Source organism: Pagrus pagrus (genome assembly GCF_965226575.1).
Source record: "Pagrus pagrus genome assembly, chromosome: 1".
In the NCBI taxonomy this organism is placed as follows: Eukaryota; Metazoa; Chordata; class Actinopteri; order Spariformes; family Sparidae; genus Pagrus; species Pagrus pagrus.
In genome coordinates, this window is record NC_140185.1 from 35,525,000 (window position 1) to 35,551,336 (window position 26,337).

General features: G+C 42.9%; 1 protein-coding gene across 16 annotated transcripts; it reads right to left on the reverse strand.

Annotated features, from left to right (window-relative positions):
• Positions 1 to 792: 792 nt before the first annotated feature.
• tp53bp1 (tumor protein p53 binding protein, 1) lies at positions 793 to 26,337 on the reverse strand. Of its 16 annotated transcripts, none has more exons than XM_084375815.1 (29): positions 26,167 to 26,337; positions 22,443 to 22,659; positions 21,688 to 21,801; positions 19,622 to 19,794; positions 19,473 to 19,540; positions 19,240 to 19,368; positions 18,346 to 18,400; positions 18,086 to 18,255; positions 17,216 to 17,342; positions 17,016 to 17,110; positions 16,741 to 16,925; positions 14,910 to 16,023; positions 14,466 to 14,582; positions 14,185 to 14,376; positions 14,001 to 14,067; positions 13,132 to 13,206; positions 11,606 to 11,876; positions 10,444 to 10,512; positions 10,198 to 10,350; positions 9,317 to 9,537; positions 8,824 to 8,994; positions 7,437 to 7,837; positions 6,791 to 6,982; positions 6,513 to 6,692; positions 5,052 to 5,249; positions 4,857 to 4,951; positions 2,325 to 2,521; positions 2,046 to 2,182; positions 793 to 1,964 (listed from the first exon to the last, which is right to left on the reverse strand). In XM_084375815.1, the coding sequence occupies exons 2-29, from the start codon at positions 22,620 to 22,622 to the stop codon at positions 1,780 to 1,782; spliced, it is 5,331 nt and encodes a 1,776-aa protein (XP_084231941.1). In that variant the 5' UTR covers positions 22,623 to 22,659; positions 26,167 to 26,337; the 3' UTR covers positions 793 to 1,779. The 16 variants fall into 16 exon arrangements, with proteins under 16 accessions (XP_084231941.1, XP_084231943.1, XP_084231940.1 ...); XM_084375817.1 differs by having other exon boundaries at positions 5,058 to 5,249; positions 13,132 to 13,203; positions 18,346 to 18,403; XM_084375814.1 differs by having other exon boundaries at positions 13,132 to 13,203; positions 18,346 to 18,403.

Here is a 26,337-nt window from a genome sequence, read left to right on the forward strand (position 1 = left end):
AACAGTTTTTTTTTTTTTTAAAGTCAGGAAGGAAATTTATTTTACACATGACACAGGTGATTTTTCCTTCTGTGCCCTGTGGGAACTCAAGTGAACTTTTTTTTTTTTTTTTTCATTTTTCAGAATAATTTTTTTCTTGTGAAACAGTAAAATAAACTTCAGGAGAGAAACTGTTTTTTTTTTCCTCAGCAGAACTTTTTCTTTTCCCAATGTGTGGTAAAAAAAGTTTTGGCCTTTTTTGTAAGGCTCATTTCGACCACAAAAGCCAAACTTTTTTTTTTTTTTTTCTTGCCCAGTTTCACATATTTACTTTGTACTCCTGAAAAGAAAAAATCTTTTTCATTCTGTTTCACAACGAGAAAAAAAAAATGGGAAAAAGATGGGAAAAAAAGGGGAGCTTTGATTATCCTGGCCAAACCTTTTGTGTCCACCAGTTCATGAAAGTAAAAAAGAATAAAAGTGTATTCATGAACACAGTAGAGAAAACAACTTGGATCAGATGTAGAAAATGGATCACCAGAAAATAAAAACTCTGCACATGAAACATTTAATTGCTGTTGAATTTTTAAAGACATTTTTAAATTCTGAGAATATAACAAACACATTTATTCACTCCAGTGTGTTTGGCTGGAAGCTCTTCTCAGCCCTCTGCAGGTACACCTGACACGTCTGCATGCTGAGAGACGACAGCTGAGTGGGGAAATGTTTCTGTATCTCACTGTTACTGTATAAAGTGTAAATATTAAAACCTTGTATGAACCGTCTTCTGTAGAGAAAATAAATCATTTAAAATGAAACGAGGGTCACAGTTTATTATCCCATAAAAACAGACAGGATAAAGGTATATACAGCAGAGGCATGCAACAGAACTAATGCTGAACTACGGAGACCTCTGAGGGTCATGGTGAGAATTTTTTTAGGACAACTTTTGCGTTACCTCAATATTTTTTTTGTTCCGTCGCAATGTTTTTTCGTTCAGTTCTTTCTGAGCTGCGTCATTATGGATGAAACACATCGACCTCTTCAGCCTCTCCCTCGTCTTCTGCTGCTCCTGTCAGGGTCTCTCATCCTCCGAGCCGCTCTTCACTGTCAGAGTGTCTCTGGGCTCGTTAGGTAGAACGTACAGGCTGGCTGTTCGCTGCCGCTGCCCCCCCACCCAGCCTGTCTGCTGTAGCTAACGAGCCCAGAGACACTGCAGCCGCTGGCTTGTTTTTTACAAACCAACCCCGAGAAAATCACAAGCACAACCTATAAACACCAGACAACCACTGAACCCACAGTTAGGAAATAGCACACTTGTCTCTCACTTTATTTTTTATTTTTATTTTCTTGGCCTCTCCATGGCTTTATTGACAGGAAAGTTGGAGAACAGGACGAGGCCTCTCTCTGTACATGGGTCGCACGCTCTACCAACTACAGGGGCGCCCGCACACAAGGGAGGGAGTCGTGGTCCACAATGAATTTACTGTTCAATCCCTCCACAAAAGAGACAAGATTTAGCTTTCTGACATTTCCTAACTGTATGTTTCAAAGTATCTTTTAAATCCCTCTGATGGTGAAGAGCAGCAGAAGACCGGGGGAGAGGCTGAAGAGGTCGATGTGTTTGATCCATAATAACGTTGCTCAGAAAGAACTGAAGTGAAAAATTACTGCTCAGGAACAAAACATATTTGGAGGGAACAAAAAAGTAGCCCTAAAAAAATCTGCACTATGACCCTACGCGGGCTCCGTAATGAACATTTAACATGGTCGAAGGCATTTTGCACGTGTGGAGTCGGATTATGACGAGTAGTCATGGCGATACTGAGGCTTGCTGTGGAAACCCAGGCACTCTCCGCGGATGACACTCTGGATAAGCCACTCGGGAGACACCAGCGGGACTTCCTGTGACGTCACATTTGTCTCTACCAATGGTGGACAGGCACGGTCTGTCACCACGACGTCATACTTGCCAGCAGGAATGTCTGCAGATGGAGGGAAGAACAAACTGTCATTAACAAAGTCCCAGCGCAAATGATGTGGACGTCGTGTGGTGCAGTCTGTACCTGAACTGTCCTTGTCGGCCTGGAACTGTCGGACAGACGAGCCTCCACCCAGTGTGATCAGCTGCGCCCACAGCTCCACCGGCTTCTCAAACACCAGCAGGACCCGCAGAGCCTTGAACGGGCTGCAGCGGGGATGCCTGATCGGAGAGGATAATATATTAATGATATTCAGAAGAACAAATATTTAGCTCTTTGACTTAAATGCTTATAAAACCCTGATTACTCCAGACAATGACACTATAAAAATGTAAAGCACCATGAGGTGGCGCTTGATCTTACCATTCTACGATGGCTTCATCCGGCCCCACACCAGCAGGCAGCAGGTAGTTCCTGTAGTTGAGCAGCTTGTTGTCTCTGCAGCAGTCTCTCACCCAGATGTGCGACACACACGGCACACCGCTGGCCAAACACAGCAAATACTTTCTTGTGCGACAGTGCTGGTCTGCGATGAGCAGACTCTGGTAAGCTGCCTTACACTGAAGGAGGAACAAACAGGGAAGAAAGACACACGGTGTCAAAAAAATGTTGATTTTTCCCAGGTGAAAAAAAAATTCCAGTGTGAAATGGAGTGGAAAAAAATCAGTTTCCACAGTTTTTTTTTCCTGCCTAAATTTTTTCCCCCACTCAGTTTCATACTTTGGATTTTCTTTCTTTTTTAAAAATCAATTTCACACACAATGTTTTTTACTGTTTCACTCATGAAAACTTTTTTTTGATGGGATGTTTTTTTCCTGTCACAGGTGAAAAAATTCTCCTGAATTCAAAAACAAAAAAATTCCAACTCATAACGATATATATTTTTTTCTCCTGAATTTTTTTCCCAATGTGTGAAAACGAGTAGAAAATAAATTTCAGGAGAAAAAAAAAAAGATATCATTATGAGTGAAACAGTGACAGAGAACAGAGTTCCCCCCTTAATTTTTACTCAGTTTCACACCTGAAAAAGAAAATCCTATGTATGAAACAGAGTGATTTTTTTTTAAGGAGGAAAACACACGAAACTATCATTTTTAATTTCTACTTTTTCACATATGGGGAAAAATGAAATGTTTTTCCCACTCAGTTTCACACATTGGAAAAAAAAATAATTCAGGTGTAAAAAAAAATCCCAGGAGGGAAAAAAAAATCCATTGTGAAAAAAATTGTTCCTGAAATTGTTTTCCACCAAATTATCCTGGGAATTTTTTTCCTCTCTACTCGGTGTCACTCTAGATGTGATTAAAATCTCCAGAATGTTTTTTTTTTTACATGGGAAAACATTTTTTTGACTCAGTTTCACACCTGGAAAAAAAAAAAGAATTTTGAATTTTTGAGGGGGAAAAAAAATCCTGTTTTTTTCCATGTGTGAAAAGAGTGATTTTTATGTTTTTTCCCCAAGGAGGAAAAACATTTTCACTCGGTTTCACACGTGAAACATTTAGTTTCCTTCTCAGTTTCAAACATGGGGGAAAAAATTGCTCCATGAAATGTTTTTTCCACTCAGTTTCAGAAATATTTTTTCCCATGTGTGAAACCAAGTAAATTTTGTATGATTTTTTTTTTTCCCAGAAGGAAAAAAAATCCATTGTGAAACAGAGTGGAAAGAAATTCACTGTTTCACTTTATGAAAAAATATTTTTTTTCTTCTGAAATTGTTTTCAACGGTTTCACACACGAGGGGAAAAAATGATCCTAGGATTGTTTTGTGTCAAACATCGGAAAAAAATTCTCCTGGACTTTTTTTGTCTCCTGAAATTTTTCACAATGTGTGAAAAGGGTTGAAAAACATTTTCATCTCCATGCGTGAACAGAGAACAGAGTTTTCCCTGTATGAAACAGAGTGATTTTTTTTCCCCAAAGAGGAAAAAACATGAAAATATTATTTTTATGATACCTGAAATCTTTTTCCCCATGTGTGAAACCGAGTGAATCTTTCATAAAAAGGGGGGGAAAAATGTGATTTTTTAAAAAATGTTTTTACTCGGTGTCACACCTGAAAAAAATGTAAATTCTTCAAGGATTTTTTTCTGTTTCACACCTGGGAATTTTGTTTTTCTTTCATGAATTTTTTTTCTACTCTGAGAAAAAAATGTTCCATGTATTTTTTTTTTTGACTCAGTTTCACACCTAAAAAAAAAAAAATTAAAAAAAGGAAAAAAATTCTCCTGGATTTTTAAATTCCCAATGTGAAACGAGTTGAAAACAAATTTCAGGAGAAAACAAAACAATATCTTCATGCATGAAAGACAGTTTCACACCTGAAAAAAATAAATATCGTTTTGTTTTCATTTAAAAAAAATTCTCTGAAATGTTTTTTCCACTCAGTTTCAAACCAGAAGGTTTCTCATGTTGAAACCAAGTGAATCTTTCATTAAAAAAAAATTCCATTGTGAAAAAAAGATAAAGGTTCCTGAAATTGTTTTTTACTGTTTCACACATGAGGGAAAAAATTATCCTAATTTTTAAATTTTTTTAGTTGGTGTCACACCTGGAAAAAAAAAATCTCCATAATGTTGTTTTCACTGTTTCACACATGGGAATACTTTGTTCTTCTCCGTAATTTTTCCCCAACTCTGTTTCAGGATTTTTTTCTACTCAGTGTCACACCTGAAAGAAAAAACTAAGGAACTTAGAAAGATTATCCTGGCAAAACTTTGTTGTTGTTTTGTTCTTTAAAAGGTTGGCGATTAATTTAATATTAACATCTGATCAGAACAATTCAGGGTTATAAATTACTGTCGGCAGCGATTGTATATGAGATTTTTAGGCATTAATCCCAACTTGTTTTATCCACCAGGAGTTTAAAGTTTCATATTCATGTTGCTTTCTCACCTGTTCTTCATTGAAGTCTGGCAGGATGAAGCCTCCACCTGCCTGCAGCTGGGACTCTGTGTATGTTTTGTTATACGGACCTGTCTGCACGTAATCTGTTGAAAGAAAATATGTAAAATAATGATCTATCTATAACGATTAAAGGAAATGGTTTGGTTTGAATGATTATTGTCATTTTGTCATTGTACGACTCACCCTCACCCTCATCCTCCTCGTCGCTGCTGAGCTTGTTGGTCAGCCGGTCGCACTCGGACGAGGCGGTCAGCATGAAGGCAAAGCCCATGAAGAGAGACGTGTTCTGGGGCAGCGGCCCGTGAGTCTCTGCCACGTCACAAGACCGACCGGGGAGGTCTGTGCCGCTGCCGGAGGTGTTACACACACCGACCCGCTGAGCTGAGGACAGAACGATGTGTTACAAACTGTAGGAGTCAGATTAAATCACAGATGGGCTAAAAAGGTCCGTTCACCCAAATGACAGCAGACTGTTTTAGTTTTACCTGCTGAGGTTTTGAGATTACTGAATTGTTTCTATTAAAGCTTCTGACTGGTCTGTGAGATGATGCAGAGAAACCGTTTCTGGAAATCTGTCATTTGGCTCAACCGACATTTTTAGCATCAAATATCGATTCTGGCTGAATTAAACAGATTCAAGACCAAACACACCCGTGACTCTAAAGAAGCACACACTGTATCTTCCCTCCACCTGTGGACCAACACCATGGTGATACAGGTGCATGTTATTAATTACCAAGTCAGCCTCAGCAGCAGCAGCAGCAGCAGGCGGCAGGCAGGACGGACAGACACAGACCACATGCAGGTCCAAATGTCTTAGTTATGTTCGCACAAAAATCACATATTACTGACTACTATCACTTCATCAGTGCATCAAGACATAAAAAAAAAAAAAAAGATTTAAAACCATGTATGGTGGAAGTTATGTAAACATGTTACAACAGCAGATTCTAAAAAACATTAAAATGTGCATTTGTACATTGCATCTGCAAAGTGTCGAGCCTGACTGATATATTTTGGGATTTTTTCTTTATAAAACATAATAAAGTACACTGATGTCATTTTAGACGATAACATTTGTTACACTATAAAATATCCTGCCTCCGTCACGTAAAAAATGTGTGTGAGAATAGTTTTCACTAAAGTATCAGTCGTGATGTAATGGAGAAAAAGATGCTTAAAATAACGTAAAACTACCTTTGACGAATCATTTTTAAAAAATGTCGTTTTCTAACAGAATATCAGCCGATATATTGATAGTGTTTGTTTTACTCCCTAATATCAGCATCGGACAAACATATCGAATACCAATCGGTCTCTAACAAGTGTAAACTAACAACCACTGATGATGAATTAAAACCTTAAATACGTTATATTAAAGTACATTCACACAACATTAATATATTATGTTTAAAATCTAAAAAATAAAAAATAAAAATCAAGTAAGAAAATTAATCTCAAGGCTTAATTTTTGAGTTTTCCAGGTAAAGAAGAAGGAAAAACAAAATCAAGACATCAATTCATGATTTAAAAATAAAAATCGTTAAGTTAAAATACTGCAAACCATAAAACCCTGATATAAAAACAGACCCCCCCTCCCCCGGTTCAGATGCAGTCATGGTTTCGGCGAGCGTGGCTCTGTACCGGCTCTGGCGCCCGCGCCCCTGCGGCCTCTCTTGGCCGGCGTCCTGTCGTCCTCGGAGCTCATCAGTTTCCTCTTGCCGGAGGTGCCGGGGGTTCGCGGGCTGCTGGAGGAGCTGCGGTTGGGAGTGTTCTCACCCCCGGGGCCTCCTCTGCGCCTCCTCTTCCCCTCCACCAGGTTATCTAAGAAGGACATTAACATTTAATTAACATTTCAGAAAATGCTTTCGATGAAACAGAAATTTAAAACATCTGTCTGTGTCCAGCTGTGGCGGTCTTACCCAGGCTGATGTCAGAGGCCTTGGCCAGGGGAGTTGAGGGCTCGTAGGGCCCGAGGCTGTGCTGCTCCCGCAGCTTGTTCCCCTGCTCCAGAGACAGGATGACCGCGGTCCGGTTGTACCACTGTTTCTGGCCGTCCTTTTCCACATTGTAGAACAAGTCCTGCCCCTCAGTTTTATGGCCCCGGACGACACCTGCACAGACGCACACAAGAGACAGAAGATCAGCGATTTGTTCGGTTTGAGACATCAGACAAATATTCTGTACGAGCCTTTTCTGTGTTGAAGTAAACTGTTTAATTCTGCCGAGTTGTCCTGCTGATTTCTTTGTTATTATGTAAATGAAGGTGAGGGAATCATCAGAGTGTCAAGCGAAGGCTTCTTTCATTGAAACTCTACAGAGAGTCTGGAGAAAAGGCGCCACTAGATTCATTGTTTTTCTGACTCTGTATTTGTAAAATATAAAACATTAGGCCGATCACCCGATGAGAGAGAGACTCAGTGCAGCAGAAGCTCAGCTGTCTCCTCACATGAACATCCTGAATATTTTTGCTGACAAAAAAAGACCAAAACTGTCAAATTGTAAAATATTAGAGAAGACAAAAGTATCCGAGGTCATCACTGAGCGCAGAGATTGTTTTAACCTCACCTATGCTGAAGTACTCGTCCTCCAGCAGAGCCGTGACCTCCGTCTCCAGGGGAATGGGATCACACAGCAGGATATCCTTCCCCGCCACCTCACACTCGTAGCCGTCATCGAACCGCAGTCGGAATCTCCCCTCGCCGGCGTCTTTGATGATGCGGCCCGAGTAGAAGTAGCCATTGGACGACCACTTGGCCACCACCCGCAGGCCGACGAAGCTGCTCCCGGCCGAGCTCGTCTCCTCCGACGATGACCTGAGGAAGTCGGAGTGGCTGGGCAGCTCGGCGTCTGTGGGGCTGATGGGGAGGCGTGGGGGGAGCATGCGGGTGAAGGGCTCGTCCTCCGAGGAGTAATGTGGCGGACCCCCGCCGAGCCTCTGCAGTGAGCCACCACCACCTCCACCTCTCCTTAGAGGGACAAACAGAGAGTCTGTGAGAGGCAACATCAGACGAGGAATTAAAAGGTTCCTGTTCTGAGAGTTCACTTTTTAATCAACGTCGAGATAAAGACAGAAGATGTGTCTTCACTGGAAAATGTTTTGATCGTCTGCTTTTACTACTTAATTGTTTAAGATGTTCAATCAGGTCAGTTTGCAGCATCTGTCTCCACTCAGCAGGTCCATTTGAATTAAGTGTTGGCAGTCAGCCTTACAAAACATCACAGGAGGGCTGGTAGAAAACATGTTTGAAATGTATTTTGACTTTACTTACTTACTTTTATCGAGACATTTTGAAGACTGTAAAAGATTAAAGCTGCTACTTTAAACTCTGACAATGAGCAGATTCTGCTTATTTTCATCTTTTTCTATCATTTAAACAATTCTGTCCCACAGTTTTCATTTTATCTTTCTTCCTGATTTCCTGACAAGTTTAAACTTTTATCAAACAACCCCTAACCCACTCTGGGGAGGGTCCATCCAGGGCACGGCTCAACTCTGCGTGCTAATACTGATCATGGAAAAGCAGGTGACCTGCAGACAGGTGATGTAAACAAAGTAACAAAAAGTACCCAAGTTATCTTTGTATGCTAACTCGTCCTAGATAAAAGTACTTGCTGTAAAGGTTTCATTTGATTACTGATCATTTCTCAGGTTATTTATCAGGATACAAATATTCTCTTCCCAAATGTTAGAATTTTTACACGAGTATAAACTGATTATCTGGACTGTTGGTCAGACAAAACTAAAACAGAACAATTCATGGATTAATTGAGAAAAACAAATCACTACTGACATTAATGGTTAGTTGCAGCTCTGAGTGAAGATTACGTAGCAGAAGGTTAGAAGTGTTATTAGAGACAGTGTAGGCAGTGTTGGTTCATGCAGTCTGCCTGTTGTTACTGATGCTGGTCCGGGGTTTCTGTGACTGCGGGGCAAGCCTCAGAGAGGACTCACCTGGAGAAGGGGGAGCGGGACGGGGGCCGGCCCCTTCTGGCCCTTCCTCTGGGGCTCAGTGGGACGAAGGCCCGGGACCCCGGGGTGCCGTAGCCTCTGTCCATTGCGAACACTGACCCTGCCCTGTGACCCCTGTGACCCCTCTGTTGATGCCCGCCTCCCCTCCTGGGACTGCAGACACACAGAGGGGACGAACGGAGCCGGTCAGGTTGCACAGGCACTGATCTGAGGCCACTCTCGAAACCAAAGACACCCCACTGGATGAGGGGTGACCGGTGACCCCAGACTCGTGCCTGTGAGCAACCTGAACCTGAAGCAGGCAGGGATCAGTGAATCACTGAGAAATTATGGTGTTAGAAAGTCAAAGAAGGTGAAGGAGTGACACAGGAAACAGCATGCGGCTAGTACAGACAGATAAAGCGGAGAGACTTCACTGACAGGACTGAGGAGAAAGCGAGAATGTGATTGGTCTGCGTGGAGTTGGAGGCAGTACCTGAGGGATCTGGCCCCTCGGCTGGGCGGCATGATGAAGTCCGGCCTGCTGAGGCTCATGCTGCCGCTGGTTCCTCCGGAGCTGTGCTGCATGCTGGAGGCTTTGGACGACAGAGAGCTGATGTCAGCCAGATCACCGGAGGTCACGGAGCTGCTGCCTGTGCGGCACGGAGAGATGTCGCTGTCCAACACCTGGCAGTCCACCACTGGCTCCTCGCTCTCCTGGTAACATGACAAAAGAGGAGTGAGACAAGTAAAAAAAAAAAGTTTAAAGTTAAATATGTAGCTTTTAAAATTGTTGCTTAACTAGTTGGCTCAGTTAGTCGTGCAGCTAGTTAGCTCATGTAGCTGCTGCAGCTAGCAGCCGTAACAGCTAGCTGACTCGGACTTTGAGAAGTGTTTACACCCGTAGTAAAAGAGCTTTGGACTGCCAGGGGGAGGTGGTATTCAAGCCAAAGTCGTGACAGGACCACTAACTGCACAACTAACTGGGCTAACTAGCTAACAGAAGCTTCTACAGAGGTTACTTCTAGCAACAAGTGTAGCTATCTGTCTATAATAAAAATCAGAGAGTTGAGGCAGAGCAGCTGAACGACGAGCGGAGAAAACCAGAAAAGAGCCAGAAAACATTTTCTCCAGAAAGTAAAGAAGACGACCAATCAGTGAGCTGACAAACGTGTCATCAGGTCATCGCGACAGCAGAAGAAACCATTGGAAACTTAGTACTAGAGCAGTCTGAGAGCTGAGCTTTATTATTTGAAGCTTTGGCCACGTTTAATATGAACATCCAAAACTGTAACACTGTAGAAAATAAGATCCCCTTTGATACGTTTAATAACTGTGCTACTCAAACACCAGAGGAATGAATCATGTGTTTGTTACCTCCACGACTTTGCGGTCCACCTCTTTGCCGTCCTCGTAATACACGTCTGTGATGATCCGTGTGGTGGTGGTCCTTACTTCCTGGATGGTGCGCACGTGTCTGCGGTGGGAGGGGCCTGTGGTTCTTCTATAGGACGGAGACTCTCGCTCACCCTTTAAGACAGAATGCAGTCGTGTCACCTGGACAATATTCACAGACACGAGCATAATATACCGTCTCTATAAACGCCTGTACAATCTGCGTACCCTGCCAGCTGGGGAGCGCAGCCCCGGAGCATCGAAGCTGGTCTGCTGGGAGACTGTCCGCTGACGGAGCTGAGACACACAGGACAGAGTGATCAACACCACCTCCACATGTCTGCAGTCACCTCCACACCCTGTGCCGGCACTTACGCCCAAAACAAACACCTGAGCGCCGTTGTTAGCGGATGTTAGGTTGTTTGAGTAGGATGCACTTCCACTAGTCTGAGAGTTTTAAGGCTGTTTTAATGGTGAACATTTAAAATTCAACATTAAAGCAACATTATGTAACTTTTTAACCTCAAAATAACAGCAGTTTCTGCTCTATGTTTAGTGAGAGGGTCGGATCACAGCGTTACACACGTTTACTTCAACATACAAGTTTTTAACACATAACACTGTCATGACGTAATGAGTTTTGTTTGTAGTTAGCACCTACAGGTCTGACAAACTGTTACAGACCTGGTGTTTTGTGTTTACAACAATGGTGTTAACAATTTCTTCAATTCAAGTTTTAAGTGTAATTTTATTGTTGTTACCTGCGTTCATAATTTAGTTGGAACAATAAAATTCAATGTAATGCTGTAGAGATAGAGAGGTCACTGCTGTGGGGGATATTTCAGGTCATAATTCCAAATAAAAAAGTCCAAATTAAAAATTAATTTTGGTCCCCCAAATTAAAATGATTATTTTACCACAATACTAGAAATAATGGGGCCATAAACTTCAACTAAACTTTAAAAAAATAATAAAAAAAGGAAATTGAAAATGAAAATTTTAAATGTCAAGTAACAATGAAAAAGTTAAATTTAAAATGCTTGAATGGAAATGCTGAAAATTAAATCTTAAATCATAAAAACGAAACTGAAAATGGCAAAAGAAAAAAGGGAAAAGACAAAAAAACCCATCAAAACCAAAAAGCTTTACCACTTGGCGTTTGACCTTTTGATTATTTGTGGATATTCCCAGCAGTGTAGTAACTTTTCAGTTATCTCTCTTTAAATTTTCTGTTTGAACTTTAAATTTGAATTCTGACAAAAAACTACAAACCACAATAATAATGTTCAGAATCCCTCCAGTATGAACAAATCAGCAAAAACTCAAAACCATTCATCTCCACGTCGACCTTTACTGACCCTCTGTGCCGTGTGTGAAACAGCTGACTGACCTTGGACGGACTGGAGCTGATGCTGTTGTCAAAGATCTGCTGGGAGACCCTCTGCCTGGCATCTGTCCTGACTGCGTTGGGCTGCTCTGGAGCTTCAGGTGGTCCTCGCCCATCCTGCGGCTGCTCTGCAGGGCCCGGAGGATCCTTGGGGTTCTCCTGCGATGCAGCCAGCGCTTCCTGTTGCGACGGCTCTGATTGGCTGTTCGGAAGGCTGTTGCATCCCAGCGAGGACGCCTGGGAGCTCCTCTGTGGCGAGGCGAAAAGATCCCCTCTGCAAAGATGTTGAAATGTATAAATGTATAAATGTGACGCTGTGGGACGTCTGACAGACGGCAGACAAAAATATCTCACCTCAACTTAAATTCAGTACCAGGAGCCATGTTTTAATTAAATAACCCTATGGCCTCTCATCTGGCTCCACCATCAGGACACACCTTAGATTTTTAACATTTTTATTTATTGTGAGGGTCAATGATTAAGTGAAGACACAAGTGGATGAAACTCCACTGCAGGACATGTTTTGTAAAATGACCTCACTGTGTCGCAGGAGGAGGACAAAACTCCACCTCGCTGCTCCTCGTGTCCCGAGAGGACGTGCACTGCAAAAAATAACCATCCATCCAACCGCCAGGCTCAAAAAGTAGGTCTCTCTCTCTTCCTTACACACACAGCAGTAGCCAAAGTCCTATTTCTGTCTGCTAAAATACAACAGGGGAAAGCTATTCATACTTTCCAGGGTCAAACGGACGTGTGAAGCTCGAGCAGGTCAGACTGTGGCGATCTCAGCAAAACATGTAAACTACAAACTACTGGGAAGAACAAACCCTCCTTGTGAATTCTGAATGGCTTTTTCAAATCCTGCACATGGCGGTGTTACAAATCAATGGAGCAACACTGACGGGTTCTTCCCCTGGTACCTTGGTACAACATTTGTTTGAAATTTGCCTGAGAAGTCTGCTCCACTACGATGCCATGTTAATGCAGGCACGATTCAAATGAGAAACTGCAGGAGAGCTGGAGTGAAAGTTTGGCGGTGGAGATTCGTCAGTAACATTCTGGTTTTCACAACCACAGTTTTTCTTCAGGTTGTGTTGTGATGGTGGTTTTACATTAGGGCTGGTCGACATGACCATTATCTCATATTCCACTTAGAGCAGTCCTGAATACCATTTTTTGGAGACTCGGGAGCTTCGAAGTTATCAACAGTGAATATTCGAAGCTTCAGTTGGGGAAGAAGGGCGTAGTTGTATTGTTGTACAGTATTGTTGTTTCTATTGTTATTTGTTATTGAATAAAAAGATATTTTCCAAAAGGGTTGGTGTGTTTTTTGCATGTTTATAATACTGAGCGGTTTGGTTAAACAAGGTGTAATAACAGCTATCTTGCAGTTCGCCTACAAACACGATGAAAGAAACGATAGAGCTTAATATGAAAGGACAGACGTCTTTATAGCGTCACATCCCAACCTTAAACAGGGCAATTCACAAGTAGATGCACTCCTGCAGTGTCACAGTGAGTGTGCTCACCTGACAGGTGTGCTGTCCTCCTCTGCATCCTGCTGTCTGTGCACCTGCCTGACACGGCTGAACACTGACGGGCTGCTGGGACACGAAACACCAGCGTTACACTTCAACCAGCACTGAAACTGTTTCCAAAGCATTTAAATAAATAATTGATCGGCCATTAACTTGTGTGTCAGGAGCCAAAGAAGTGAAAGAAAAGCTTGAGATGCAGCTGAGAGAGTCAACAAAGTTAAAGCTGAGGCTAGGCTGCTTAAATAGAGATTAGGTTTTATCAGAGTTTAGTCAAACCAGGTTTAAAATGAGTAAATCCAGATTTTTTAAATTGTTTATTACCCAATAAGCAAAACTTTGTCAGCTCCGGTTCTTCAGGGAGGGAGAGTTTTTACAGTATTGACAAAAAAGGCAGTCATTTTAAAAGTTATGTTTAAAGTTGTATGTAGTAGTATGCAGAAAAAATAGCCCATCATGTGTTTGATTGTGGGCTGAGGATGAAGAATAGCTTTTAATCAAGAGCACTAAAAGATTCACTCTTGTGGTGGAGAAGCTGGAGTCTCACAAGATCAAGTCTGAACAGAGAAACTGTACATTTTTCCAGCCTTTCTTGTTACTCAGCCAAAAACACACACACCAAAACTGATACAGCTGTGATGAGCTACAACAGCCGTCATATCCGTCACACTGATGTATCAGGTGGGTTCTCAGCACTAGTTCAGGAATGTTTTTCATCAGGAGGACTTTAATTATCCATAACTCTGAATGCTGAATCAGCTCACAAGACACTTAAAGAATCAGTGTAATATTGTATGAAGCTGAAGAGGAAACCAGCAACACATAAGAAGAAGGAAGTGCTCAGAGAGAGAGTGTCAGGTTACCTGGTTACAGCCTTTGCAACAGTGGTAACCTTGACCCCAGATCCAACCTCCTCTGATAGAGCTGGCTCTGTGGAAAGAAATGTATTACTGAGAGGGTGATGAGCGCATGAAGAGTCTCCATGGATACCGTCTTCAAGCACATGCACACTTCCAGGGTCGAGCATGAGAGTGTGAGAGCACTTACTCTGCAGGCTGAAGCGCTCCGAGCTGCCCTCTTCCACCGGAGTCACCAGCTTCATCCTCAGACTCAGCTTCCCGTCTCCCTTCTCCACCGTGTCCTCCCCGCTGTCGCCCGACGTGATGGCGCTGGCCGCCATCGCCACGTCTGCAGACACGTCACTCGTCACATTTGACTTATCAGTGAAGGAAGTGATCTCTGAGAAAAGAAGAAGCTTGGCATCAGATCATGTCACACTGACATTTAGTAGAGAAACGAGCTCCAGTTCGTCCGGCACGAGAACCCACCAATGGGAGTGCTGTGTCTCAGCGTCTGCTTCAGCTGGTTGATCAGAGGGGGCGTGGCACCGACGACAGGACCAATCAGCTCGCCTTCTTTAGGAAGTGTGAAGTGGAAGGAAATCTCTGTAGTAGGAAATCAGAATCATTCATCAGTTAAATAATTTTTCAAGCAAAAATGTCAAACATCATCTGGTTCTGTCTTCTTAAATGTGAGGATTTGCTGCCTTTTCTTTGTCCTTTATGACAGTGAATGAAGAGTCTTACTTACTGGTTGGACAAAAGAAGCTGTTTAAATATCACTTTGGTCTCTTATAAACATTTTTCATTTCAAGTTTTTGACATTTTAAAGACCAAACGATCTAACGACGTAATCCAAACCCCCCAGGTCAGGAACCACTGCTTCTAACGAAGTAGTGGATATCACACTCATGCTTTCGATGTCCAGCTTACCCCCCGAGCTGTCACTCAGGCTCTTATCTTTGAGCCCCTCTGGTTCAGGTCCCACCTTCTCAGTCTGAGAGAGCCTATCAGAATCCACGTGCACCTTCTTCGCCTGAGCCTGGGACTCGTGGCCGTTAGTGGAGGCGGACACTTTGTCTCTGATCGGCTGGGAACTGTTGGTCTTTGACTGCGGCGTCACGTCCTTCTGAAGGATCTGGGAGTCTCTCTCGCTGTCTGTGACAACGATGACACTGTCCTCTCCTCTGTCCTCACTGTTCTCCTCCATGGGCTCAGGAGACAACAGCTGGCTCTGGGAGAGAACCAGAGCCATTCCTGAATTCCTGCCTCCCACTGTGCTCTCCTCCTCCTCCATCACCTCCTCCTCCTCCTCTTCTGCTTCACCCTGCTCACGCTCATCCATCATGTCTTTCGCTCTTTGACTGTTGCCAACAGCTCCACACCTTTGTGAGGACGACTCTACAGACTGAGTCTTTGCTCTTGAGTCTACAGAACTCTTCACCACATCCACAGCAGATGTCTGAGAGATCATGGACTGAGAGGGCAAACTGCAGGGCGTCGTGTCTGAAGGAGTCTCCTGCACACAGCTGTTCACAGTCAGATCAGAGGAATCGAACTTTGGTTGAGAGCAGGATACAACGTCAGCAGAGCTCGCCTCTTTTCTGTCTTTTACATTCACATTTTGTACATTCAAAGAAGTCTTTTTGTGCACGTCAGACTTCTGCGACAGGTTGGTCTTGGACTGCTCGTCCTTGGCACATTCGCTGCGAGGCTTTGGTGTTTCAGCAGAGGTGGAAGCTTTGGAACTGGTGGCAGTTTGAGACTCTGAAGCGACACCGTTGCTCTTGCTCCTCTGATCGCAGCGTGAAGTCACAGAGTCGCTGGTGTCGGCGCCGGGCGGCTCCTCCAGTTCCTCTATCTGCGTGGCCTGGCTGTCCTCCTCCTGCTGTTGGGAGGTCTGCTGAGCTGGACTGTTGCTCTCAGTGTTCACAGAGAGCTGCAAAGGCAAAGTGAAAGGAGCCGACTCGAGACGCTGAGACTGTGTCTCCGTCTTCTTTTCTGACTGTTGTGGTGCCTCCTGGCTCTGCGTGGGGACGAACACGTCCTGAGAAGAAAGAAAAAACACAGAAACAGAATATCATGAACCAGAGCTGCAGGATGAGAGATGATGTCATTATAGATGGACCTCTTGAAGGTTCATTCATAATTAACTGATTCATCAGCAGTGGTTGATGAAGTACTCAGATCTCTTACATAAGTGAACGTAGCAATACCAGTGTGGAAATACTCTGTTACAAGTAAAAGCCCTGCATTCTTCAGTACAAAAGTATGAGAATAAAAATATACTTCAAGTACCAAAAGTAAAAGTACTCATCTTTATGCAGAATGGCCCGTCACAGAATCATATATATCACATTGTCTGATTGTTATTATTGATTCATGTATGTGTAAACGTCACTTTAAAGGGCAACTTCATAGACTACTGAATCATTTCTGTTTTCGTCAGAGCTGAAAATAATAACAACACTGGAAAAAAAGTTTATTTAATCAATTAGACGATGTAAGTGATGGGTGGCCAGTTAACTTTCATTTTCCCGGATGACTCGGCTATCTTTTTTATCAGATTCATACATGCTGGGAAGCTTCGGCTATATTAATATCACGATTCATTTGTGACTCAGATCTTCTATTAATCATCTGAATCTGGAAAGTAACCACAGCAGTCATATAAACATAGTGGAGTAAAAGGTATATTTCCCTCAGTAGAAGTAAAAAGTCTTAATTAGAAAACAACTATGTAAATGAATAGGCTGATACATACATGGGAGAATTCTGGCTGGGACGGTATCGAGAGAGTTCGCTCCAACACAAAACCAGGGGAATTCTGGGAAACGGGAGTAGAGGCAGATGGTTGTGGCTTAGAGGCGGCCTCCGTGTCCATCGGTTCTTCCTTTTCCCCTGCTCGGTCTTCAGGGGGCACTGAAGTATCCATCGGCTCATCAGCACCTGAGCAAGGAAATTCATTTTACCTCTATTAAACAGCTGACCTCCTCTCTCAATTTATAGTCACTCGTTAAGGTCGGCGAAGTCATTTACCGTGTTCATTCTCCGCTTCGGTTGGTGAGCTGGGAACAATTAAAGGGGTGTGGGTGAAGTTGTCAGGGGTGGGGGCGACGTAGTCAACAGAGCTCCTGGAGAAAAAGGAAAAGAGAGCAGAATATCAGCTCATTTTCAAGGTTTTCTAGCTTGTGTGTGGACAAGATAACTCATTATAAAGGTGCCGACTTGTGACTCACTGTGACAGACTCTCCTGCACCAGTGTTCCCTGTCCAGACAGGTGCAGCAGTCGCAGAGTGTTGGCCGGTGTCGATGTGGGGTGACCCTGCTGCTCCGGCTCAGACACAGTGCTGTCGACTGCAGCACCTGAGAGATAGAAAAATGAGATAAAGGAAAAAAAAGACACCACTGTAAGCTGGCTGTACAGGAGAAAGTGTTGATAGCACATATGTAAATCTAAAACTTGGAGATTTTGTTTTGAGTTTGGTTTAAGAATTAGAATTATTAAAAGATTGTCAGTGTTCTTTACGACGGACTGCTGAGCTCAAGGACCAAAACGAGATGGTTTCTACACTACTACAACTTTCAAACAAAAATCAGCGTGAAGGTTTTTAAATGAGTTTGCTTTTCTTTTCTTTTTTTGTGTCACATTCACCATCACAAACACGCTGGAAAAACAGGAAACAGGAAAGCAGCAGATCATAAAACTCATCAAACTGCATCTCGAAGATGTTACACTTTTATATAAATAGATATAATATCTAAATATTCTGATTTAGACGTGGGTTTTTTCCAGAGCTAATGATGGAAGTGGCTAAGGAGTGACACGTCTTGCTTTTTTCTCATCTCTGTTAAAGCTGACATGGCTCATCTAGTGACATTGAAGCCACTGACAATGAAACAGTGGTTACTTTTTCATATCTTTACATCAGTCTCTCTGTCAGACTCAGCAGCGACTGAAGGATGTTCGACCGTTTTGTCCAGTGTGGAAGGAGTAAAGGTTTTGTTAAGCTGGAGGTCGACAAGAATCTGTGTGATTATGTGTGCAGTGCAAAAAAACAAAAAACAGCATGGAGTTCCTGTAAGTACCCACATCTGTGTGTGCTTACCCGTCTTGTCAGTGTCAAACATGTCCTCCTGTGAGGACGGGATCTCACAGTCCTGCTGGTCCTGCTCGGAGGAGGCCTGGAGGCCTTGCGAGTGCAGCAGAGCCTGAACGCTCAGCTGCCTGCCCGACTGACCCGGAGACTCCAGCGAGCTGCTGGAGCTCACCTCCGATCTGGAGGGTGACAGAACAAACAGTGCTCGTATCAAACCAGCGTGTGATCTCCACTGAACGTTGAATTTATGACACCACATGGAGCTGTACCTCACTGCTTTGTTGTCCCGACTCTCTGAAGTCCTGGGGCTGATGTTCTGCTCCGCTGCTGATGAAAAGTAGGTATAAGTTAGACTGACTCTTTAAACCATTTACTGTCGGTATGAATGCTTTGATCAGGTGCTGAATAATGAACTGTTACACCCAGCTGTCATGCCATCATTAGATTAAACCCACACACAGTGTACATGTATGCATTTCATCAGCAGCAACACAGTACAAGACAAGCTATGAGTGGTTCCCCTGGAGCAGGTAGAAATGTGTTTAAACCCTCTTTATAAGTTAATCTATGCATCTTGAGCTGTTAAATAGTTACCAGAGAGCTAAAAAGATGAACTGGAGCCACTGACGAGTGACAAATTTAAAAGGTAATACCGACATGAAGTGACTTATTAAGGTGTTTTTAACTTCTAGAACATCTTCAGCTCCTCGTCACAATTTCTTCATGTCTCTCAGCTTTAATGGAGGGATAAAAAAAAACATTTTCCTAAAAGATGTTCCCTCTTTCGGAGATCTGATGATGATGGTGAAGAGCATCGTCTTACATGTCTGTCAAAAGTCTCCCGAAAGTGTTCAGGTGAGATCTGGTGACTCTGAAGGCTACATTACATGACTCACATCATTTTTACACTCATCAAACTGTTCAGTGACCTGAAGGCTCCCTGTATGTTACACTCATTTATTCAGCATTTTCCTTTTATTTGTCACTCGCCAATAGATTTCAATTGAATTCATTATATTACCCAGGTACGAGGCCTGACTGCAGCCTTTTAACAGTGGAAATTCAAGATGTTCAGGTCATGTTCTCTGTATCGATTCAGAGCAGATTAGAGGTCTGCAAAAGAATCAACTACAAAGAGCATCTATAAATAAAAGCCTTTATACCTAATTTGCTGCGTCTCTCGCTGTCTGGCTGAGGTACGGTGTCTTCTTCTTCCCGACTGTTCACCACTTCACCACGCAGATCCTGACTCTGAGAAAGCTCCAAACCAAAACCAAACTGAGAGCTTCCCTCTGAAACACAGACACACAGATGTCACTACACTTAGTAATAGACGTGGGAATATTTCCTTCTTAAAAGGTTCTCTACTGGAGCTGGACGTGAGAAGAGCTCCTACCCTCAGACTGAATGCAGTGTGTTGTAGAGTCAGCTCCAGACTCCATGTCCGTGTCCTCTGGCGCACACCTGAAAGAACAAGAACACAAGAGTAAAAACACGTCATCGTTGTCCGTCATCGCTCAGCAGAACCGTCAGGTCCACACGTACTTCTTCTTGTTCGGGGGAGGGCAGATGTTCAGAACCTGACTCTCCTCCTGGAATGCTGAACTGGGGTCGGCAGCCATGAGAATGCCGGGGTCGGCCTGGTTGTTACTCTGGGAGCTCTCTGATTGGCTGTCAGTCTGAGAGTTTCGGCTTCCAAGTGGGGAGGAAATCAGCTCCTGAAAAAGGGAGAACGAAACTGTAACTACTTTCACAGAGTGACGTAGTGACATAAAAGAATAACTCTAGTTTTGAAGGGAGCAGCAATTCAGAGTACCTTTATTGTACCGGTGAGGCGAAAGAGGAAATATTCTGATTTAGGTACCAAACAAGCTTATTAAAGCAGCTACAGCTGATAAAGAATGACAGCGGTACACATCGATTTAAAAGGGGTGTGTGGATGCTTTGTCTCCGTCACTACAATAAAAAAATTGTCACGGTGACAGAAAATACCATCAAACCTAAAAGTTAATTAAACTGTCAACAGACAACTTGTTTGCTTTAACTTATAATTCTGAAGTAAATACTGAATCCAAAGTGTACAGGCTGTAGAAAAATGATGCCGTCTGCGTACGTGCTGCTTCCCAAACCTCGCTTCCACAATACAATGAAAAATAAAGGTTGAATTAGGGCACAAAGGAGGCGCATCTGCGACTGTGCAACCAAAACAGGGAGAGGCATCGTTCTCCCCGGTCACCATCCCCAGGTAACGACGGAACAACTGGAATAACTGTGGAAACTCTAGAGTGGTAGAAACCGAGGTGAAACCAGAGTGAACGGACAGCATTCACTCGATGGAGAGCGCTTCTGTGTTGTGTCACTGCTGTTCAGTAAGTAATAAAATCCACCTCCGTATTAATACAACAGGGCGTTTAGCACTGAGATGAGGGTTTGTAGGTCAAATTGGAATTCTTGCGGTTGTTTTTTGATTTGGACAGTAGCCAGCATGCCAGCAGCAGCCATGTTACCAACAGTAATACCACAGGGAAATGATAAGAGGGTCGCGGGTGGCTGGAGCAGATCTCAGCTGACATTGGACGAGCGGCCACCCTGGACAAATCACCAGTTCATTACGGGGCTGACATGTATCGGCAGTATACAAAACAGTTTTTGGACTTAAACAACAAACCTTATCTTGTGATAAATTTGACTTGGACTCTACGAAGCTACACCGGTTCAACACTTGGGGGCACAAAACATCAGCACAAAGACGATATTTAAAAAAAAAAAAAAAATCACACAAGAATATAAGAAATACAGCACAGATAATACAACAACACACCCTGAGGCATCAGTCAGTTTGTTGTTTCATGCTGCAGTACAGTCTCTATAACCTCTGCTGATTTTAGGCTGTTAAAACTCCAACTGATAAGCACAAAGGGATTCTTAACTGATCTGTGATCTGTTTCTCCTGCTTAATGGTAAGAGCTCATACTGAGAGTACAGAATATGAGACGGTCTCCGGCCTGTTCGCTGAAACAGGAAACTTCTCTATTAAAGGCAAAAAATGATCTCAATCATCTTTTTCTGCATTATCATCTCTGAAAGAAAGGTTTTCATATTGGCACATAGTGGACAACATATATGCTGATTCTGATATGAAAGGCAAGTTCTGGCTGATAATATTCGCCAACCAATATTTCTGTCAGGCTCTGCTGTCATCCAGAATAAAAAACATCAAGATGTCTGGCAATTTGTCCCAAATGTCTGCTGTCTCTTCGCCTCTCGTCCAATCTCATCAAGTGACTCTGAATAATGGATGGATGGATGGGGCCATCTGTGGACAGACTGTGTGCAAGATGGGGAGGAAAAAGCCAAAATACATTTGTGGAAAAGTGTGTGGCTGACAATTGTGGCTAGAAATGAAGTAGTCAGATGTACTGTCCTTACCCCCATGGATCATCAATCTCTTCTGTTTCTCTACCTCCTTATATCTGTGCTTCTGTAAAGTTAAAGTGTATTTTAGCCTGCTCCTCCTGGATCCACATTCTTCACTTATATTTTATATGATTTACTCGTATCAGATGTTGTTGTGTTCTGTACATACGACATCTAATGCATGTCTGTCTGACCTGGGAGAGGGATCCCTCCTCTGTGGCTCTTCCTGAGGTTTCTTCCATCTCTTGTGCCCTGTTAAGCTGTTTTTTCTTCAGTATGGGAGGTTTTTCCTCACTTGAATCGACGGTCTGAGGACAGAGGATGTCGTTCACTGTGCAGAGCCCATGATTCTTCTGATTTAATTAGATACTATTTCTGCTTTATGCTACATTTCAGAAGAAAATCTTACTTGTTTTTGACAGCAATAGTTATTTGATGCATTTCCAGATAAAAAAGAAAATTAATTTAGCTTATAACAATTATATTATGTTATCTCATATGATGCATTCAGAGGAAGAAGAAAAAACAAACAAGAGCTAAAATTATCTCCAGTCTAACAGCCAGTGAAAGCTGTTTAGACAATAACACATCAGTATGGAGAACCTCATTATATAATAGTATAATAACAACAATAAGGGCTATTTTGTCTGCACAATGTACTTTTACTTTCGTTAAGAACATGCTGCTGTTAATACTTCTGTACTTTCCCTGATGACTAACTTGGCTGCAGGAGTTTTACTTGTACTGGTGTTTTTGTCAGGAAGGATCTGGATGCTTCATCCACCACTGATGACCAGCAGCAGTTAGCACAGTGACTTGTTTTGTTGTGTGTCCTACATAAAGCACGTTAAACAGTCTCAACCTTCATCATCATCATCATCGGCAGCAGAAGCTGTAAAGCAGCCCTGGATGTTGGTAAGAGCAGATGTAAGATCGGTGTGCAGCCTACCAGAACCGGGCTGCGGGCGGTGGGCTGCAGGCTGGACAGGCGACGGGCCAGCAGAGCTCGGTAGCTGCTCTCGGGATCGTCTTCCAGAGCGACGCTGTCCGGCTGGGAGTCCTCCACGATCAGACACGGGTTCTCGGGCTGAGGCAGGCTGGAGTCCAGTTCACTTCCGCGGGGATCCATGAGGTCAGGCCGAGGGCAGGAGACGAGCCGCTGTTAGCTAGCCAAGCGGCAGGAAACACAAGGAAGGCAGGCATGTGAGTGTGCAGCCGGTCACCTGAAGCTAGCCAAGGTGCTAGAGAGCTAGCTAAAGTTAAAGGCTACAAGCTAATGCTCCGCCCCACAACAAAGCCCGGAGTTTCTGCCCGCTGAGGAGTCAAAGTGCTCCGGACAAACCTCGACACGCAGCCGGAGCCGAGTATCTTAACCGATAAGTTAGTAAGTTAATGAAGTATTAATTCATATCTGTGTTTATCCGGTCACAGGTCATCTTGTCCAGTAAACACACAAACACACAAACACACCCCTCACCTCAGCTCAACTCCGCTCCTCGCGGCAAAACCACCCAGGAGCGATTTCATTGGTCCAGTTGGGCGATGACGTCACATGGAAATGCTCATTAGTTTTATGGTTGCAGGATCTTTTTCCTGAAACTTCTGCCTGGTTGTGTTTTTGGTCTATATTTATATTTATCTCTTTGTTTTTGTTTGTTTTTGTTGTTGTTGTTGTTGTTTGTTTGTAATGGCTCTTCCTTAAGTCCTTTATGTAGACATACATGTGCTGCAGTTGTTTTTCTTTGTTTGTTTTTCTTGGTTGCGGGATCTTTATATATTTAGAAAATAGGTGGTGCAGTATGTTGTACTATAATTTATTTTATATATTTATTAAATATATATTGTTTTGCTGATATTTGTAAAACTGGAAGATGTCATACCTTCTGTACTACAATGGTGTCTTGTAATCCTATGTGGGGACGGGCCAGATATTGTACTGACACAGAAATAAAAATTAACTTATTTTTAATTTGGTAATTGTTAAATTTCTTTCTTTGTAGCTATTACTCAATATTGGCTCTACATATTTGACTAATCATATGTTTTATATAATGTAGAATGATGAATGCACCTTTTATCTGGCTGCTGAAAGATGTTTATTGACATGTTTTTAAATAAAGGTTTACTATTTCTTGTATTTTTTTCCTTTTTAATTCAAATATCAGTATATTGTCATTTATATATACGCACTGTGTACACCTAATACACCTGCACAGACACATCTGAACCTTTACAGTTATGTATTTTTATACCTGTATTGTATTTGAATCTCCTGTTTTGTTTTTCTTTTCTTCTGTCTACTTGTAAATTAGTATGTTGCTATAAACATTTATATTGTCACTCCCAATTTCCCACATTGATATGTTTACAGGTCTTGTGGAGTATGACTGCATATGTGAAAAAGTATTTTGTGGCTCCATTGGCAGCGTCATGTAATCTAATAAATTACCTCCAGTGATGTCACTCAGTGGCTACAGTGCATTGTGGGTAATGTAGGAGCAAGTTTTGAAAAGGAAGAAGAATATGTGGAATAAAAAAGTTGATATCTTTGGTTCTGCTGTATTGATTTTGTTTAATTGTTTTTAAACTGACCATAATGAGTCTAACAGTGTTACAGGAGTGCAATGCTAGTGAACCAGTGAACTGCTTTTAAAGTCTGGCATCTTCATTACCCACAATGCAACTTAGCCACTGAGTGACATCACTGGAGGCACTTTATCAGATTATATGGAGGCTAGTAGTATAGACACTACTTTTTCCTCATACGCAGTAGAACTGCCCTGTAAACACACATCACATCTTTATTGTAATTTAATATAAATCAAACAAATTGCAAATTGATGATGATGTAGTATGTCATACAGTCTGTAGTCTTTTGCCACATTATTTCGTCCTTTTGCGCTCACAGTATTAATTTAAAACCCCTTTCACTATACTTTCTTGTATTTTAAATGTTAAAGATGCCTCAGTGTGTTGACATGTTATAGTAAGACGTTTTACAAAGGCAAATCATATGAAAGAGGGAAATCTAGGCCACTGTGTCCCTCACTGGGATCTCAGAGACCTTCAGAGCACCTTGAGGGGCTTTCAGGGACTCCAGCAAAAATGAGATATAGGTTGACTTTCACAATCACTTCCCTCAGCTGAGACTCACTGAGTTTGTCTGCGTGTTGTATCGCAGATTTCTTTCTCCCTGCTGTTACCTTCCCTCCTCCTGCTATCTAATTTCACATTTTAATCATCTCTGAGGCAAGTTTCAAAGAAAGAAGAGGGGGAACTTACAACACAATCATGTTGGTTTAAAGTGCAGTGGATGTGCATCTGAGCCATTCTTTGATATTAAGGAGCACAAAGACTGAATTACCAGTTCAGAGCAGGTCTATCTGCCTCATCCTTCACAGTTTAAGCACCCTCTTCTTCTCTTCTGGAAAGTGTGATATCTGTGCTCCTCACAGATATAAATCTCTCTCCGAGAGACTGTGGGGATTTTAAAACATTAAAATTAGATGCATGCTGTAATGAGCTTTTAATGGCGTGATGCTCACAGTTTAGAGGATTAACAGGCGGCCTTTCAAATATTAACATCACTTTGTCATCCTCATTTGACAGCCTCAGTTTCCATGGAGACACCACATTTCCTGTTACAGCAGCAGTCTATGCAAATGCAGATCACAGAGAAAACTGGCAGAGAAAGTATAAAGCAGCAATCATTGGACTGATTAAGGCTGCCGGGGGGACGGAGCAACACAGCCGAGGAACCGAGGGGGTGAACTCACACTGACACTGGAGGAGAAAATCACAGGTTGGATTGTCTCCTCACCTCAGAGCCATCTTGTTCGAGAGATAAGAAGGGCCCGAATAGGAGTCATTAAAGCACAAATGCGTATGAATACATGTTCGAAGGGCTTTTGAAGGATGCTTTGAGGTATCAAGTGATGAAATATCCCAGCCCCGGTGATGAAACACCACCAGGCAGCATGAGGTCATTTGAATTCACTACAGGCAGACAACAACTTCTCATTGCATTATTTTCTGCAGGTTTTCACAGAATTCAAATCTGACTGATTTCAGCTGAAGGAGGCTCGTCTCTGTGCAGCTGCTGGGTCTTTATCTGTCCTGCCCCAAGTCAGCTGAAGGTGTTCCCTGCCAGACAGCAGCCATGGGCCTGGTCACAGCTCTGCTTTACAGGGAAGCATCAGCATCATCATCATCAGCAGCAGCAGCAGCAGCAGGGATGTTACTGAGCAGCATTTCATTATGAGAACACTGAGGTGGAGACATCCTGGCTGGGAACAATGCAATAATGAACACCTGCTTCTGCTAAAATGAGCACTCTGCTTCCATCCTGACAACAAAAGATTGGGGAAATGTAATTTCCAGCCCCCTCTTGGATTGCATGTGGCCGTCAGCCTCCTGCAGCCAGGCTCACCGGCTGGCACCGCAAAGTTCAGCGTTACGTCGTCATTTCTGCAGGTCGGGCTGACACCCACATTAAGAAATGCGCAGCCACTACCCAAAATGTCTAATCTGAGCCACCTCTGCTGGCTGACAGACACAGGAAAAAAAGCCAGGCTGGGAGCATCCGCCGCTCCGCGTCCTCATCACCATCAACCATCCGCTCTTATTTCAACCGCAATGCAAAAAAGAAACATAAAGAGTTTTGTTTTTTTTACCTTAGGAGTCAATACGTCAGCTCTCGCGTCTTCCAATTTGTTTCACCGTCCCGTCGGTTGCAATAATAACGCGTCCAACATCGCTCAGTCCTCCCTTGCCTCTGTTTTGCTGAGAGTCAGGGTGTGGAGTACACACGCATGGCACGTAAAGATGCAAAGGCATTTTTTAAT

What these genes read in the sequence shown, in the direction of transcription:
- tp53bp1 (XM_084375804.1), bottom strand. Translation starts at nt 22,622, where the DNA reads ATGGATCCCCGCGGAAGTGAACTGGACTCCAGCCTGCCTCAGCCCGAG. An exon ending in CGGGACAACAAAGCAGTGAG is followed by an intron (nt 18,256 to 18,345) that starts GTACAGCTCCAT and finishes GTCACCCTCCAG; the next exon opens with ATCGGAGGTGAGCTCCAGCA. An exon ending in GGACGAGTACTTCAGCATAG is followed by an intron (nt 6,983 to 7,436) that starts GTGAGGTTAAAA and finishes GCGTCTGTGCAG; the next exon opens with GTGTCGTCCGGGGCCATAAA.